The 16,225-nt window shown below is 35.4% G+C and overlaps 1 protein-coding gene across 1 annotated transcript in view; it reads left to right on the top strand.

The window, feature by feature from the left end:
* ATRNL1 (attractin like 1) overlaps window positions 1–16,225 on the top strand; it is an 810,828-nt gene that overhangs the window by 225,016 nt on the left and 569,587 nt on the right. Inside the window, exon 20 of the mRNA XM_044240595.1 lies at window positions 6,758–6,851. Coding sequence (XP_044096530.1) covers window positions 6,758–6,851 — 94 coding nt within the window. The remainder of the gene's footprint in view (window positions 1–6,757; window positions 6,852–16,225) is intronic.

Genomic DNA, 16,225 nt, shown 5'->3' on the forward strand with positions numbered 1-16,225 from the left:
CTCTAAAATAAATAAGATCTTAAAAAAAAAAAAAAACCATGAGTTTACACTAACACCTCATTTTCTGTCCCTTACTACAGGGTTCATTTTTATTCTTTCTACTGTCCAAATTTTTAAGCTGACTTTCATTATCCACAGTATATATTTTTAAATTTCCTCAATCTTAAAATGTACAGAAAGTAGTTTTGGAACTGTTCAGCCATACCTCCATGAAAAGGAAGTCTACTAATTAGAATTTAGCATTTATACATTTATTTTTGTCTTCAGTATTAGAACATAGAGTCTGTAACTGTTTAAAAAATACTTTTTCCCTACTTCAGTGTGGTTGTTAGTCATTTCAGTTGGGGCCATTCATTTATTTCTGTGTTTAGTCAGCTTTAGGCCACCCGTGCCCCACCAGTGTTGTTGATGTAATTTTTTTTTTTTGAGTATGTGAAATATTAACATGGTCCTCAAAGTCACGAATGTACAAAAAGCCAGTTTCCTCCTTGCCCTTCCCCCCCATCTTTTCATGACATTCTCACTCATGTCCCGTAGGTAACCTATTTCAAACCCATCTTGTTTCTCCTCCCTATGTTATTTTTAAAATTAAATATGTAGAAACATGCATATTTTCTTAGTTTTTTTTTTTACACAAAGCATAACTTTTGTCATTTAATAATGTAACTTGGAAACCATTCCACATTACAGAGATCTTCCTCATTGTTTTTATAACTACCTAGTACTACATTATGAAGTTATACTACAACTATGAACATTTAGGTGAATTCCAGTAATTTCAAATATCAGTAATAGTGTAGTGGAAACTTTTGTGTGCATGTATATATCTGTACTCTAAGAAGTGTATCTTCAGGATAAATTCCTAGAAGGGAGCATGTGAGGTTAAGAGATAAACACATACATTGTATGCTAGTCATGGTTCTACCAGTCTGTACTCCCACTAGTAGTTTATGAGAGTACCTGTTTCCATATAGCGTTGTGAACAGAAGATATTTTTATACTTTTTAACTTTTGTCTGATAGATGAAATTTTAATTTTTAGTTCTCTTATCATGTGTGAAATTAATATAATCTTCATACATTTAAGGACCATTTTTATATTTATGTGAATTATCTGTATTTTTTTCTCAATTTTCTGTTGAGATATTTTTATCCTCTTAATTTGGTGAGAGTTCTTTATTACTTATTAGAACCATTATCTATTTGTTGAACAGTCTTCTTCAAATATGTATCTGTCCTTTGAAATTGCTTATGGTGGTTTTTGTTTATTTGTTTGTTTTGGCTGTGAAGTCTTTATATTTTAATCTCATCAAAATAATCACTCTTGAGTTAGAATTTATTTTAAAAAATTTTGATCCATGATTTAATATACAAGCTTTTTAAATTCTAAAGTTTCAAATGTATTATGGATTTTTTATTCTACTCTGCTGATTTCTTTGTCTCTTGATACTCCAGTATTACAATGTTTTATTATAGAGGGCTTATAAATGTTTTAATGTCTAGTAGGCTGGTTCTTTGTTTTTTAAGCTTTTCTTTTTTTAGTGTTTTCCTGGCTCTTCTTGCCTGTTTATTTTTTTATATGATGACTGTTATCAATTTATCTATTCCCAGAAGGGGCGCCTGGGTGGCTCAGTGGGTTGGGCCGCTGCCTTCGGCTCAGGTCATGATCTCAGGGTCCTGGGATCGAGTCCCACATCGGGCTCTCTGCTCAGCAGGGAGCCTGCTTCCTCCTCTCTCTCTCTGTCTGCCTCTCTGCCTACTTGTGATCTCTGTCTGTCAAATAAATAAATAAATAAATAAATCTTTATCTATTCCCAGAAAAACTTGGTATTTTTTTTCATTTTTTTTGAAGCTGTTCCTCTGTCAAATGGGTATAATATGTGAGGCAAAAGATTAAAGAAGTAATGTGTATGAAAATACATCAGAAATAGTACAGTCATATATAGATACAAAATATTGTATCCATATAGCGTTGGATTACTTTATAAAATTGCCTTGAATAGATATTAGATGATGAATCAAAGAATCTGAAAAAATGTTGAGTATTATGTTACAAAATATAACATAACATAATACTCAACATTTTTTCAGATTCTTTGATTCATCATCTAATATCTATTCAAGGCAATTTTATAAAGTAATCTCATTGAAAACAATGCAGATTCAAAATAGACACAATAAAGATTCAGTCACTTGGAATTTAAGAATTTGAACTTGAGGCAAGTAATAATATTTATGAATAGCTTTTAATAATGTGTCATTCTTAAAAGTCTCATTTATAGCCCAGGATATTGGTATTTTGTTGTTTTTTTAGATGAATGAGAAACAGATTAAATAAAGTATAAGAAGTCAATTTTAAAGGATTTATATACTTTAATGGTAGTCATTAGCAGCAGTCAAGAAACTAGCCAGTTAGAGTAAGAAAATAAAATATGACTAAAGGTTTATTCTTTTATCGAAGATATTGAAGCAAGATTAAAGTTATTCTTTTATAAAAGTAAACACAGGTTATTAGAAATTCAATTTTTTAAAAAAGATTTTATTTATTTATTTGACAGGGAGAGATCACAAGTAGACAGAGAGGCAGGCAGAGAGAGAGAGGGAAGCAGGCTCCCTGCTGAGCAAGGAGCCCAATGCGGGACTCTATCCCAGGGCCCTGGGATCATGACCTGAGCCGAAGGCAGTGGCTTAACCCACTGAGCCACCCAGGCGCCCTAGAAATTCAATTTTTAGAAGTTGAGTTAAAATTTAGTTTGGTGAGATTTTTAATATTTTAATATTTTTAATATTTAATGTTTTTGCTTAACCGTTCTTCTATTAGGAAAAAACCTAATTGTTTTAAATATGATTTCAGTTTTTAAAATTAAACCAGAATGGAAATCTGACAAATTATGTGATTACAGGTTGGTCATTATAGATCAGGGACTGGCATGCTTTTATTCTTCTAAAGGGTTAAATAGTAAATTTTGGTTTTTGTGGGATACTTATGGTTGCTGCTGTTGCTGTCTCTGCCTCTTCTGCCTTCTTCTCCTTCTCTCCTTTATCTCCACCTTCACCTCCTTCTCTTTCTTCACAATTCTTTAAATGTAAAAACCATTCTTAGCTTATGGACTGTACAATAATAGGAATTGGGCCAGATTTGGCCCCAGGGATATAGGTAGAATAGATGGTTAGATTTTCTTCTCTCCATTTTTGAATATGTTGAACAGCTTTGGACTATAAAATATAAATCTTAAAGTCCTGTTGGCACTTTATGACTTTCTAACCTATTACTGAAATCCTTGAAACAGTGCCATGTGCTTGAAGGTTCCAGTTACTTAAGTTCTGGATTCTTATTTGTCACTTTTTTTTTTTTTTTAAGATTTATTTATTTATTTGAGAGAGAGAGCACACAAGCAGAGGGAGGCCTGGAGGGGCAGAGGGAGATGAAGAGAGAATCCTCAAGCAGGCTCCCTGGTGAGCACAGAGTCTGTTGAGGGGTTCTATCCCAGGACCCTGAGATCATGACCTGAGTTGAAATCCAGAGTTGGATGCTCAACTGACTGGGCCATCCAGGCGTTCCTTCTTTGCCATCTTAATTACAGTTCTAAAGCAGTGCCTTATACCCCCATCCCATTCAGTAAATACTGGATCTAGGGCTGAATAACTGAGTTTTACTACTTACTCTTTATTTAGGCAAGTACAGGTGTCTAATATCCTGACTAAAAGTAATCTCTGTAAGTCTGATTGATGGCCCATTTTTAATTATGAGTACTATCAGTTTTTCAGTAGGAAAAAAAATCATACTCTCTCAACAACAGGGACATGGCAATAGTTATAATTCTGGCATTAAAAAAAAAGATTTTATTTATTTATTTGACAGACAGAGATCACAGGTAGGCAGAGAGAGAGGAGGAAGCAGGCTCCCTGCTGAGCAGACAGCCTGGCCCAGGACCCTGGGACCATGACCTTAGCTGAAGGCAGGGGCTTTAACCCACTGAGCCACCCAGGCGCCCCTAATTCTAGCATTTTTGATGAGAAAATTCAGATTGCTAAGATGATGTTGGTATCAGCATTTCATGTTTATTTATATAAAAAAGGAGTTATATTCTGTTTCCCCTCTTTCATAAACCATACAACAGTGAAAATTTGGGTTTAGAGTTGTAAGTAAAAATTTAAGTTTGAATAGAATTTTAGATCAGCTATTTGAATATTTGCCTTTGTCAGAATTCTTACTCCCTTGAAATATAATGTATAGCAGATCTAGTAAATATCAAGTATAATACACTAGATGTATACAGTGCATATTAAATGGACACGATTTCCTAATTTCCAGAAATTATTGTTATAGGTATTCAACAGATAGTAAGGATCTAGCAATGGAAGGGACTTTGACACATAAGCTGACTTAGAAACAAGTCCCACCAATGCTGACTACCTTTTTCGGTTTCATGTTTCTATATATTCTTCATGTACAACTTGTTAGAATAACCCTTAGAGCATCTTTATTTTTTGTATCCTTATTGTTCAGTCTTGGCTATAAGTTAATACTGCAACTTTATACTTTAGGGGAACAGAAATAACACGTGACCACAAAATGTCCCTTCAGTGTATGTCTAGGCTATAAAATCATCATCATATAAAATTTGCCAAACAAGAGGCCACTGTATGATGATTTCATAGGTGCTTATTCAGCATAAAAAGATAACGTCAGATGCTGACAACAGAGTAATTTCAACACTTTCATGAAGTGTAAATTTTAAACAATTGAATTTGAAATACATTTGTGCCATTTTAACCTGACGTACAGAACCGCAAGGGAATTCTCTCAAAATTGGCTTACATTAAAAGGCATTTTAACACAATTTTTTTGGTCTCAGGAATTATTAAAGCTACTATACAATGGTAATTCTTCAAAGGAACTCTGCAAACATAACTCTTATTTAGTTCTGCCATAAAGGGTAAATAAAATGTTTATCTAAGTTTTAAAATATTAATATGAATCATTACTTTTAGTGAAATTCTGACTATAAGACAATATTAATATGAACCTCTGCAAGTTAATATTAAGATATCATGGTATATTCATTTACTATTTATGAAATTACATGTTATCAATATATCTTAGAGTCCCGTAAGTTCATTTCTGTAATTCTCACACCGTGTGTTTCCATAGTTAATTCTATAAACTTAAAGGAAAATTATGCTTATTTATTTAAATATTCTTTCGGAAGAAAAAAGTAGTACTTTTACGTAGAACTTTCTTTTAGCCAGAAAACCACGTTCTTAAGAATCTATCTAGTACCAAAACTTACTTTATATGTGTGTGTATTTACTTTATATTAATCATCTATATTTTTCAAAGCAAATAATCATAAACAATTAGCAAGATGCTTAGTTTCTAGAGTATTTTTTTAAAAAATTATTTATTTATTTGACAGAGAGAGATCCTAAGGAGGCAGAGAGGCAGGCAGAGGGAAAGGGACAAGCAGACTTCCTGTTGAGCAGGGAGCCCGATGTGGGGCTCTATTCCAGGACCTTGAGATCATGACCTGAACCGAAGGCAGAAGCTTAACCCATTGAGCCACTCAGGTGCCCTGTTCTAGAGTATTTTATATTTTGATCAAAACTCACTTATTTTTACATGTGTATGTGAACCAAGAAAAAACCACATTGTTTCATTTATATCAGAGAGTGGTTTAACTAGCTGGAGGTGTGCAGGACACGGTTGATCTCACTGAAGTTTTTGGAAGAGCTAGTAGCATGGTTGGCCTGGTCTCTTTAGGCTGTCTCAGGATTGGCAAACGCATTGTAGCCTAGAAATAACTGATGGTAGATCAGATATGTGACTGTATTGGGTCAGTCTGTGACTGACCCAATACAGTGTCAGTGTGTGACACTGACATATGTCAATGACATATGCTGTCCCACCGAATACAGTGGTTATCACAATATAAGAGAGATTGTGCAGATATAAGAGAGATTGTGCATGCTGAAATAGAACTTACCAGTTGTTTGGATGGTGGACACAATAAGTATGGAGTTTGTGTCCCAAATAATTGGAATGCTACTCTTTAACAAGGAATGCAAAATAGTAAAATGAAATGAGTCCCCTGTTTCAGTTAATATTGTGGAATATTAAAACTGAGAGTGATCTCAGAAGCAAGATAAGATTATTTGGGGCAATAAAGAGGCATGCTTTATTTACATGATTTATAGCTATATTTTTATTGTTTTTGGCAACGTAATAGTAGTAGGAGTAATAGCTTTATTTATTAAGTGCTCGATATGTGTTAGGTATTTAAAAATACGCGATCTCATTTAATCTTCACATCAGTACTAAGAGCGAAACATCATCATCATCATCATCATCATTATTATCTTTTGCAGATGAATAAACTAAGGCAGAGAAGTTACATAAATTGCCCAAGGTAGCTGGTGATTACAGATGTACATTTTGAATCTAAGCCTTTGATTTGAAAATTCTTAAGCTCTTTGAAATTCATTTGCTTAACTAGAAATGGAGAGGAGCCCAAAGAAGAAAGCAATAATACTTGGATCCATACTTAACTTCAGGATACCCCAAAGTCTTTAAAGAGTTTCACAAAATTTTTCAATAAGGGAATTTGCTTCCCTTTAATAGAAAAATAACTTATGAGGTAACGCTAGTTTTTGGATGGCCAGGGGAAAATGCATGGTATAAAAATAAAGCCCTAAATGAAATGTGATGCACGTTTGTGATGGAGAATATTCAGTGTCATTTTCGTTTTGACTTACAGCTTGTACATGCAGCGGCCATGCAAATATTTGTCACATGCACACAGGAAAATGTTTCTGCACAACGAAAGGAATCAAAGGTGATCAATGCCAACTGTAAGTAAAAATGACTTTTTAGAACTTTTGTAGATTGAACTTTTGCTATAAACTAATTGTTACAGGCTTTCCTTTTTTAAGGTTAGTGTTGTGCTAGTTAAGCAACCCATATTATTGTAAACTAGGTTTACATGCATTTTATCAATTCTCATAAAAAACGTAAGCCTTTTAAAAATGGTAGTTTTGCGGGGGCTTTAAAAGAACCCATAGAATATCTTTGCTTTGGTATCTCTCTAAAAAAAGAAACATTCTTAATTTTTTTGAAAAATGCATACATTAAATTTTCATTTTATTTTTATGATTTTCCTCCATAGCCTGTTAAGTAAAAAATCATATTTCTTGCCTTTTTTTGAATCTGTCATTATTAATTATAATTGTAGTTATTTAAGTTTTTTAAGTGGTTCCTTATACTTCTTTTTCACTCTTTCACTAGACACGAACCCACCTTTTTTACTCGCTTTCAATATTTGTTTAAAATGTTTTATTTATTTATTTGACACACAGAGAGAGATAGTGAGAGAGAGAGTATAAGCAAGGGGAGGGGCAGGCAGGCAGAGGGAGAGGGAGAATCAGGCTTCTCGCTGAGCAGGGAGCCCAATGTGGGGCTTGATTTCGACCCCAAGGCAGATGCTTAATGACTGAGCCACCCAGGCGCCTGCTTTCAGTAGTTTTGTGAATGGTTTTTGTCTTCTTATAATTTAATTGTTATTCTCAAGATTTATTCTCCCCCTCAAGAAAATAACCCTAAAAAGCAGTTGTCTCGTGGTATCTAAAATTCATTTTTTCTAATTTATATATGACATATAATATTAAAATAATTTTAGTTTTGGAGTTGTATATATGCACCTATATTAGGTATAAATGTACTGTATTGGACACAAATCATCAACTCTATAATAACTATAAAATTATGAAAAAATAAGAAAGGGTGAATACCAACTTTTGTATCAACACAAATGGAACTGGAGGAGATTATGCTGAGTGAAATAAGTCAAGCAGAGAAAGCCAGTTATTATATGGTTTCACTTATTTGTGGAACATAAGGAATAGCATGGAGGACATTAGGAAAAGGGAGAAAAAAAATGAAGGGGGAGGAATTAAAGGGGGAGAAGAACCATGAGAGGCTATGGACTCTGGGAAACAAACTGAGGGTTCTGGGGGTTATGAGTGAGCCTGGTGATGTGTATTAGGGAGGGCACGTATCGCATGGAGCGCTGGGTGTTATACACAAACAATGAATCATGGAACACTACATCAAAAACTAATGGTGTACTGTAGGGTGGCAAATAAATACATAAATAAACAAATAAGTAAAATAGCAGGTATTTCTCTTAATTTTTATCTGGACCGTATGTATTATGAAGCATTAGGCACATTAGCACTTTCCACATGCATTTGTAAAGTATTTTATTCATTTATATTTTTTCACTTTAATTTCAAAATAAAGAACATTTTCCATGGGAAAAAAATAAAACTTTTATATCCAAAGAAGTCTGTTAACCATGGAAAATGATCAGTTTATTTCTTTTTGTTTAAAACAAATATATTATTTGCTGAACAATTATTTTAAGCATTTCAAGTTAGAAGAACATATCTTTGACTAGCCACTGAGGTGTCATAGGTTTTCAAGTTCAGAGAAGGTGAACAGACTAGTTTTTATTTCTTCTCCATAGCCTCTAAACTTAAAAAAAGGAAGTGAAAGCATAAGATCTTAGGGAAATTCCCATTAAGGAAGGCTGTTTTTGTCTCAGTACCAATGGATTTAAATCAGAGTTCTGTGTTTTAAGATAGAAGATACTTCTAATGTTTCACTGAATACAAAATTCATAAGTAGGGCCACCTTCTTGGGTGTGTGTCTAGAAGGGCATCGTGCTTGGTTTAATGTACTGCTATCACCATCTTGAAATTCTTAATAAATTTTTAGCAAGAGCCTTACATTTTTATTTTGTACTTCTTCTTGCCTCCCTCTGCCACAAATTATGTATCAGGTCCTGGGCATAGAGAAGAAATATTTTATTTTTGTTCTAAGATTCGATTATTACATCAAATAAAACTGACATCTTTCATTTGTACTGTATTTTTACTTAAATGATATAACCATCTATAATAATTTGTGATGTGGTATTTTAGTAAGATGCTTTTGTCTCCAGATTAGTGAGAGCAGTATTTTAATTCGTTGAAATCATGGGATTATCACTTTAGAAATACAAAGTAACAGGATTTGGCATATGTATGAAATAGTAGAAAAATAAATTATATAGTTCTGAATGATGAAAGTACAATTTGCCTTAGTTCTTATTTATGATTTTTGTAAGCAAGGGAAAAATTGGAATACTAATTTGTACAGTACTTTGTAGATAGCCTTTCTAGATAGAATTATATTCATTATTTTTTCTTTGTTTTATTTATTTGGCTTTTGAGTGCAGGGCACTGAAAATAGGATCATCATTCTTAAAGCAATTATTTTCTACAGTGTGCTTATACTAAAAAAAAAAAACCACTCTTATTAGGAAGCAAAGCTAGTCATTCAAATCGCCAAATAATTATTAAGTTATTACTTATACTATTAATGAAGATGAATATCACATAGTTTTTGCTGAAAGTATCTTTCAAGCTAACAGTGGAGACACCAGCCAAAATGTAATATACTACACTTGCTGTTTCAGTGATTTGAAATGCTTGGGAACCTTTCCCTTTTCACAGGACGATTTTTGTTTGACTTTAAATTTATAGTTGGACATCACATCTTGTGTATTTATACCTTCTCAAACTAAAATTTTATAACCTCTTCCAACTAAAATGCATTCTCTTCCTATATGTTAATGTGTTCCTTGCATTATCTGTGCACTCGCCTGTAACATTTGCTAGAATGAAATTCTCTGGGGACCATGTCATTTGTACCACAGTGTAAGTGTTCAGTAAGTTTATACTGGAATGGAATGAAGAACATTTTGCTGGAGTACTGAAAAGGCAGGATTAATTTACCTTGGAGGGATCAGGAAAGTTTGAGAAGAGGATACTTGAGCTGGAACTTGAAGGAGGAGGTGAAATATTCTGGGTGGAGAATATAGTAAACAGAAAGAGAAACTTTATCAGTAAAACAAGGGAGTGAAAATGAAGAAGGTTATAGCATTTCAAGCTTTTGCTCAAGGACACAGACAGCTGGCAAGAGCATTGCTCTGACCCCTACAATGAAAGAAACAAGAGCTGGGAAAACTGCAAATCCATGACTCTTCTGGAAATCACTGCAGAATTGAGACTACAGGGTAAACAAATAGCCAAAAGTCTAAAGGGAAACCAGAGCTTTCCGGGAGACATGAGACAGGAACACTGGCTTACCTGCAGCGAAACGAACTGGAAACGTAGAGGACTTGAGCTGAGGTAGTTGATAGACTGCTGTTCTAGTTTGGACGGGGAGTTGAGTGCAGGGCTCTTGGGGGGTCCACAGGGATTGGGGTCCCCCAAGGGCTCTTTCTAGAAATTTTTCCCCATGCACCCCACCAGTTGCTCAAGGAAGAAAATGGAGAACATTTTAAGAATACATTTCCTGTGATGTAAGCTGGGGGAAGGGGAATAGCAGAAGCAGACAGGGTGAACAGGGCTTCAGTAATGGGGCCAAAATGTTCATTCAAAGGAGCACTGCATTATTTGCCTTGCCAGGGTTCTGGCTCTGACCTAAACCACAGCTGAAACTGAGAAATGGTCACTTAAAACATTATTTAATGGAGATTATGAACTGTAAGATAAATATATAATGAGTGAGGTGATAATTCTAATTCTCTACGACACTTGTTTACTTTTGAGGAGTAACATGCTGACTTCAAAGAAAACACAATATATTATTTTTGTAACATGTATCAGTTTTACAGTGTGAAGGTCATGCATATTTGCATTCTGTGAAATGCAGTGTCTCTCACTCACTCAAATTCCTGTTCAATGTAATAGTGTAAGGAAGGTCAGTAGTTAATTTTTTTTTCTTCAGTCTTATAACAACCGTTGTGATAGAAACTAGTGTTCTTCAGTGGGAGATAATTTATTTTAATAAAATAAAAATGGTAAAAGAAGTTTTGATAAAATGTTGTGGCAGATACTTACAATGTATCTTGCTAATAACTCCCTTGGCTGTCATACTTTCACCAAAGCTATAGGGACAGTTTCCTGTCCTTTCCAGGGTTCCACATAAAGTAGGAGAATCTTTGTTCTTCTTTCAGTTCCAGAGATACTTATTTCTGCCCAGTACAACCAGGAAATATAAGATAGTTTATGCCAAAATGGGTCCTCCTCCACCAATGAAGGGTGAGCGTTTATCCTGCATTTCCCATTGTGTCACAGTGCTTCCTGAGAGGACTCCCCGCGGCAAGCACCCCCATCCTACCTTGGCGTCTGCTACTGAGGTAATTCCAGCTAAGGCAGTTGCTCCTGAAAGTGGCTCTTGGTAACAGGCCTTCATCAGGGGATCTTATGGTTAGAAGACTTACCAGGGGCAGTAAGCACTATGTAATGCTAACGGTAAGTGTGATAGTGGTTATCCTGGTGTGCTATAGGATGATTATTGAGAATATAACTGTGTTTGATAGACTGAAATATAGGCTGGAGGAGAAGTGCTGGTTTGTGCAGCAACCTTAGCACTTGAAAGTCTTGGCAGGGGGGATCATAACTATGACCGTGGACTTGACTGGCTTTTGTTAACTGCCGTAAAGCCTTAAAGAAAGAGACTTCCATCAACTCGGCATCCTGTGAATATCACATGGTCTTCATGACAGCATTTGATGAACCTTACCTTCGATAGCTAGAGAGCAGAGTATGTTGAATTTATGCCTGGGATTTAATCACTAGTTCAGCTGACTGCAAATGAATCTGAAAGATGAGCCATGACAGGTCACCCATGCTAGAGTCACTGCCTGGTGAGAATGAGTGGGAGGTTGAGGCATACAGTGGGGACATTTCTAAGTGTGACCTCAGAATCTTGAATCCTAGATTCAGTCCCTGGAAAACTCCTGGGTAGAAGTAGTAACCTTCTGTCATTTGATAGAGTAAGGTCACTTCCCTTTCCCTGGCAACAATGCAAAGATTTCACCTGATGTTTATGTTTCATAAGAAGATGTTTGTCCTCTTCCAGAGTGCACCCTGCCTCCATTTATTGTCTCCAGATCAGTAACAAGTGTCAGGTCTCAGTGTAGCATGATTGGGAAGATGCAGTCTCTGCTGTAGATAGGTAAGAGATAGCTTGCCACTGAAAAAGTTGCAGGGCCTGAGCAATATGCAGAGGCAGGAACCAGCAGTGGATATATGAGAGTTACCTTGAGGGTTTGGGATCAGGGAGTGTGAAATCTAAGGCTGGAGAAGGGAGAATTTATTGACGATATCATATCACTCTCCTATGATCCAGGATTTCATGCCTTAGTGATACACCTGTAGTTGCTGATGGTTTTTTAAAATGTGAGCATGCTGTTTGCCTGTAGTATATAGGTGGGGAGATGCTGGAACTGTCGAGGAAATGTTGAGCATTGGAGTCAGGAAACTCAGGAAACTGGATATGTTGGAATACACGTATTACATAATATCCAATAGACTGTTAATTGATTCTGTTTCCTTGGAGTTTTTCCAGAGCCCTTTCTTCATCAAGACAATGAAGAGTACAGTTGTAAGGGGAACTCTGGAGTCTTTGAAACTCAGTGATGGCTGTTGTCTGTAGGTCGTGGTAGACAAGAGAAAATATTACCTGTCAATTGGGTTCGCTAGTGTCAGAGTGGTTATGTTAGGATTCCAAAATTGTAAAGGATGGGTGGTTGTCCCTAGCTCTTAATTACCTTAACAGTTAACAAGACCAGATGGCTAACAGGATGTGTTAGTTGGCAAGAGTTTGTGGTAATGCCTAAGTGAGTTCTGAGGGATGAACTAATTTGGCAGCCAAGTAGATTATTGTTTTTTTTTTCCAATTTATTTATTTTCAGAAAAACAGTATTCATTATTTTTTCAGCACACCCAGTGCTCCATGCAAGCCGTGCCCTCTATAATACCCACCACCTGGTACCCCAGCCTCCCACCCCCCCGCCACTTCAAACCCCTCAGACTGTTTTTCAGAGTCCATAGTCTCTCATGGTTCACCTCCCCTTCCAATTTACCCAAATTCCCAAGTAGATTATTGTTTGACTTAAATTACCAGGGGAAAAAAATATCATGAACCAGTAAGCAGAAGGTTGATGTCAGCTGTCCCAATGGAAAATTGTGAATCTTCACTCTTAGGATTCCAGTCTGAAACGCTGGTTCCCAGAGCCCATCAAATAAAGTAAAAGAAGCACCTGTACCATCTCATCGATATACACAATAAATACTTCTCCACTGTTTCTCCAATGGGACCTCAACTCATTTAGTAGATAATTGGCCATGGGAAAAGGAACAGAGATACTTCTGAAGGGCTTTGGATAAGGTATATGAATTGGTATCAAGCACCAAAATATCATTAATTTATTTGCTTAAAAAATCTTTTCAATATTGCTACCATGTATCTTAGGAAGTTGTGTTAGTTCTTCTTAAGACACCATTGACAATTTATCTTAACTGCAAGTGAAGAAAAAACCCAAAAACATGTTTCTGGATTGGCCCTCGATTAGACCTTTTCTAATTTACTACTTTTTTTAAAATTCTGTTGTGTTAGTCCCCACACGGTGCCTCATTAGTTTTTGTGCGTGGAGCACTGGGTGTTATACACAAACAATGAATCATGGAACACCACATCAAAAACTAATCTACTTCTGATTACCAGAAAATATCTGAATTCCAACAAGTCAGTAAAGTGTTCTTATGTCTTGTAGACAGTAAATGTGAAGGTCAAAGTATTTTGGTTGGGCAGAGGAAAACATTATTAGGTCAATGATTCTCAATAGGGATGGAATAATGTTCTCCAGAACTTTATGGATTTTCATAATTAATAATCTTGAAAAGTAAGGAGTGCTCCTGGCATTTAGAGATGAAGAGTCATAGCCTCTTTGTAAAAATGGGAACTTATGGGGACTAGGTAATAAATTGAATTTTGGTATAAATCTATTTAATTGATTATATTGTGTCTGCAGACTCACTCTGTGGTAATTTTCCCTGTCTCTAAGTGCATAATAGGAATGGGTATATGTTGCCTCTTGTAGAACTGCATATTATTTATTTTTGACCTGTGAGAAATGAGCTGTTAAGGTAGAAAGGGCCAAGTGGAAGAAGTCTCTGAAACTCCTTTCATTCACTCTGAACCCAATCAAGATAGTAAATCAGAAACTTGAGATCTCATGCCAAGACAGATAACAGGCTGTTGAAATGGAGAAAATGAGCAAGTATTATATTTTAAGTATGAGCTTGATCTTTGAGTGGTTAAAATATGGACAAGATTATGATGAAATGCCACAGAAAATATATTTTCCGTCTTGAAGCCCATCACATGTCAAGGCATTGATTCAGTTTTTGATATTTAAAAAGACTTTGGAAACTATATCATTTCATTGATTTTAGGAAATAGATGACAGATTGGAAAAAGATACAGTAATATTAGAGCGAAAAGAGTTAGACTGTAGGGAGCATTTTAAGAGTCCCATGTTGAAAAACAATTGTCGGCCCCCAAGTAAATAATTTTAATGTGTGATTTCTACCACAAATATTTTGTACTGTAGTGCTACCAAATAAAAAAATATGTTGGATAGAAATAATATAACTTTATTCACTTTATTAATGAAATCCAATGCTGCTAATAAGTTGATATGACTAATAATATTTGGTTCTTAGTCTACTAAAAGGAGTCTCATATATTTTCTAGACATATGGTGTACTCAAAGATGTGTATTGTACATAGCTGTGATGCAATTTCCTGATATGATGAACACATTTTTGTTAAGTTCTAATCAGAATTGCATATGGTGTATTTTCAAGTCACATGGTTGCATTTCTAGAAAATTCAGTGTATGTTGTAAACATGCAAAGCTACTCTGCATTTATATGTGAAATGGATGTAAGTTCTAGATTCAAATAATTATGAACAAAAAAATTCTGTTCATGGTTCAAAAAGCCACGTTGTTCAAAAGTTATGTGGGTTTTGGATCAATTATTTTTTGTTGTTTTGTGGAGTTGCCTTGTGCACTCAGGATGTCTACTATCCTTGGCATCCTTTTTAGCCCTTTCAGTAAGTTCCATTAGAAATCCATAATTATTGGGGCACCTTGGTGGCTCAGTCAGTTAAGCATCTGTCTTTGGCCCAGGTCATGATCCGGGGTCCTGGGTTCGAGTCCCATATCAGGCTCCCTGCTCAGCAGGGAGTCTGCTTCTCCTTCTGCCTGACACTCCCAGTGCTTGAGCCCACTCTCTCTGTCAAATAAATTTAAAAAAAAAATCTTTTTTTAAAAAAAGATTTTTATTTATTTAACAGAGAGAGAGATCACAAGTAGCCGGGGTGGGGGAAGCAGTCTCCCCACTGAGCAGAGAGACTGACGTGGGGCTCAATCCCGGGACCCCGAGCTGAAGGCAGAGGCCCTAACCCACTGATCCACCCAGGTGCCCTCAAAAAATTCTTAAAAAGAAAGAGAAATCCATAATTATGGAGATAACTAATTGTTACCCTAAAATTTATCTCCACTGAGAACCAGTTACCTCATCAGTTTGTGTTTTTTTTTAGCCAAAGAACTTTGTTATTTCATTTCTTCCACATCAGATCTTAGAGCAATTTATTGACTACTTGGGAAGGTTGTATATATTGATAGGATTGTTAGATATCATGTTGGTAGATTAATGAAAATTGATGGGTTTGTCCAGAATCATATTTTATTTTTTCCCACAATAAGTTGAAGACTAAATTTCTCAAAAACATTTGGGATTATAAAATAATTATATGAGATATGGGTCACTATTACTAAGCAGGATCTTTTAATTTAATAAATTAACCCATAATTGAATATTCTTTTCTCTTCCTTATAAACTTTTCACTGATCATGGCTTTTTCATAGCTACTTATGTTAGGCTCAAGATACTAGTTCTCAAAATTAGTGTGAAAAGGAAATCTTTGGAAATATAGTGACTTGAATTCTAGCTTGGAGACCCAAATTTTGCTTTATTACAAGTATTCTAGGTGACTGTGAAGTAATAGTCCTTTATGTACTTTGGGAAATATTCCCCTAGGAGGACAGTCTTCTGAGTACTTTTTCCTCCCCAGTTTACCTTTAGGCCAGTGATGGCTAAGATTATTACCCATTTTTCCTATTTTGTTATATCTAGTCTTTTTTTTTTTTTTATGGGAAAGAGGCAGAGGAAGATGTCAATGCCTTTTCCATTTCAGGAAGATCAAACTTGTGCCCTCTTTTCTAGACTAGTTTCTGGCACATAACAGGGACTTTGTAAAATAA

Source organism: Neovison vison, chromosome 2 (genome assembly GCF_020171115.1).
Source record: "Neovison vison isolate M4711 chromosome 2, ASM_NN_V1, whole genome shotgun sequence".
In the NCBI taxonomy this organism is placed as follows: domain Eukaryota; kingdom Metazoa; phylum Chordata; class Mammalia; order Carnivora; family Mustelidae; genus Neogale; species Neogale vison.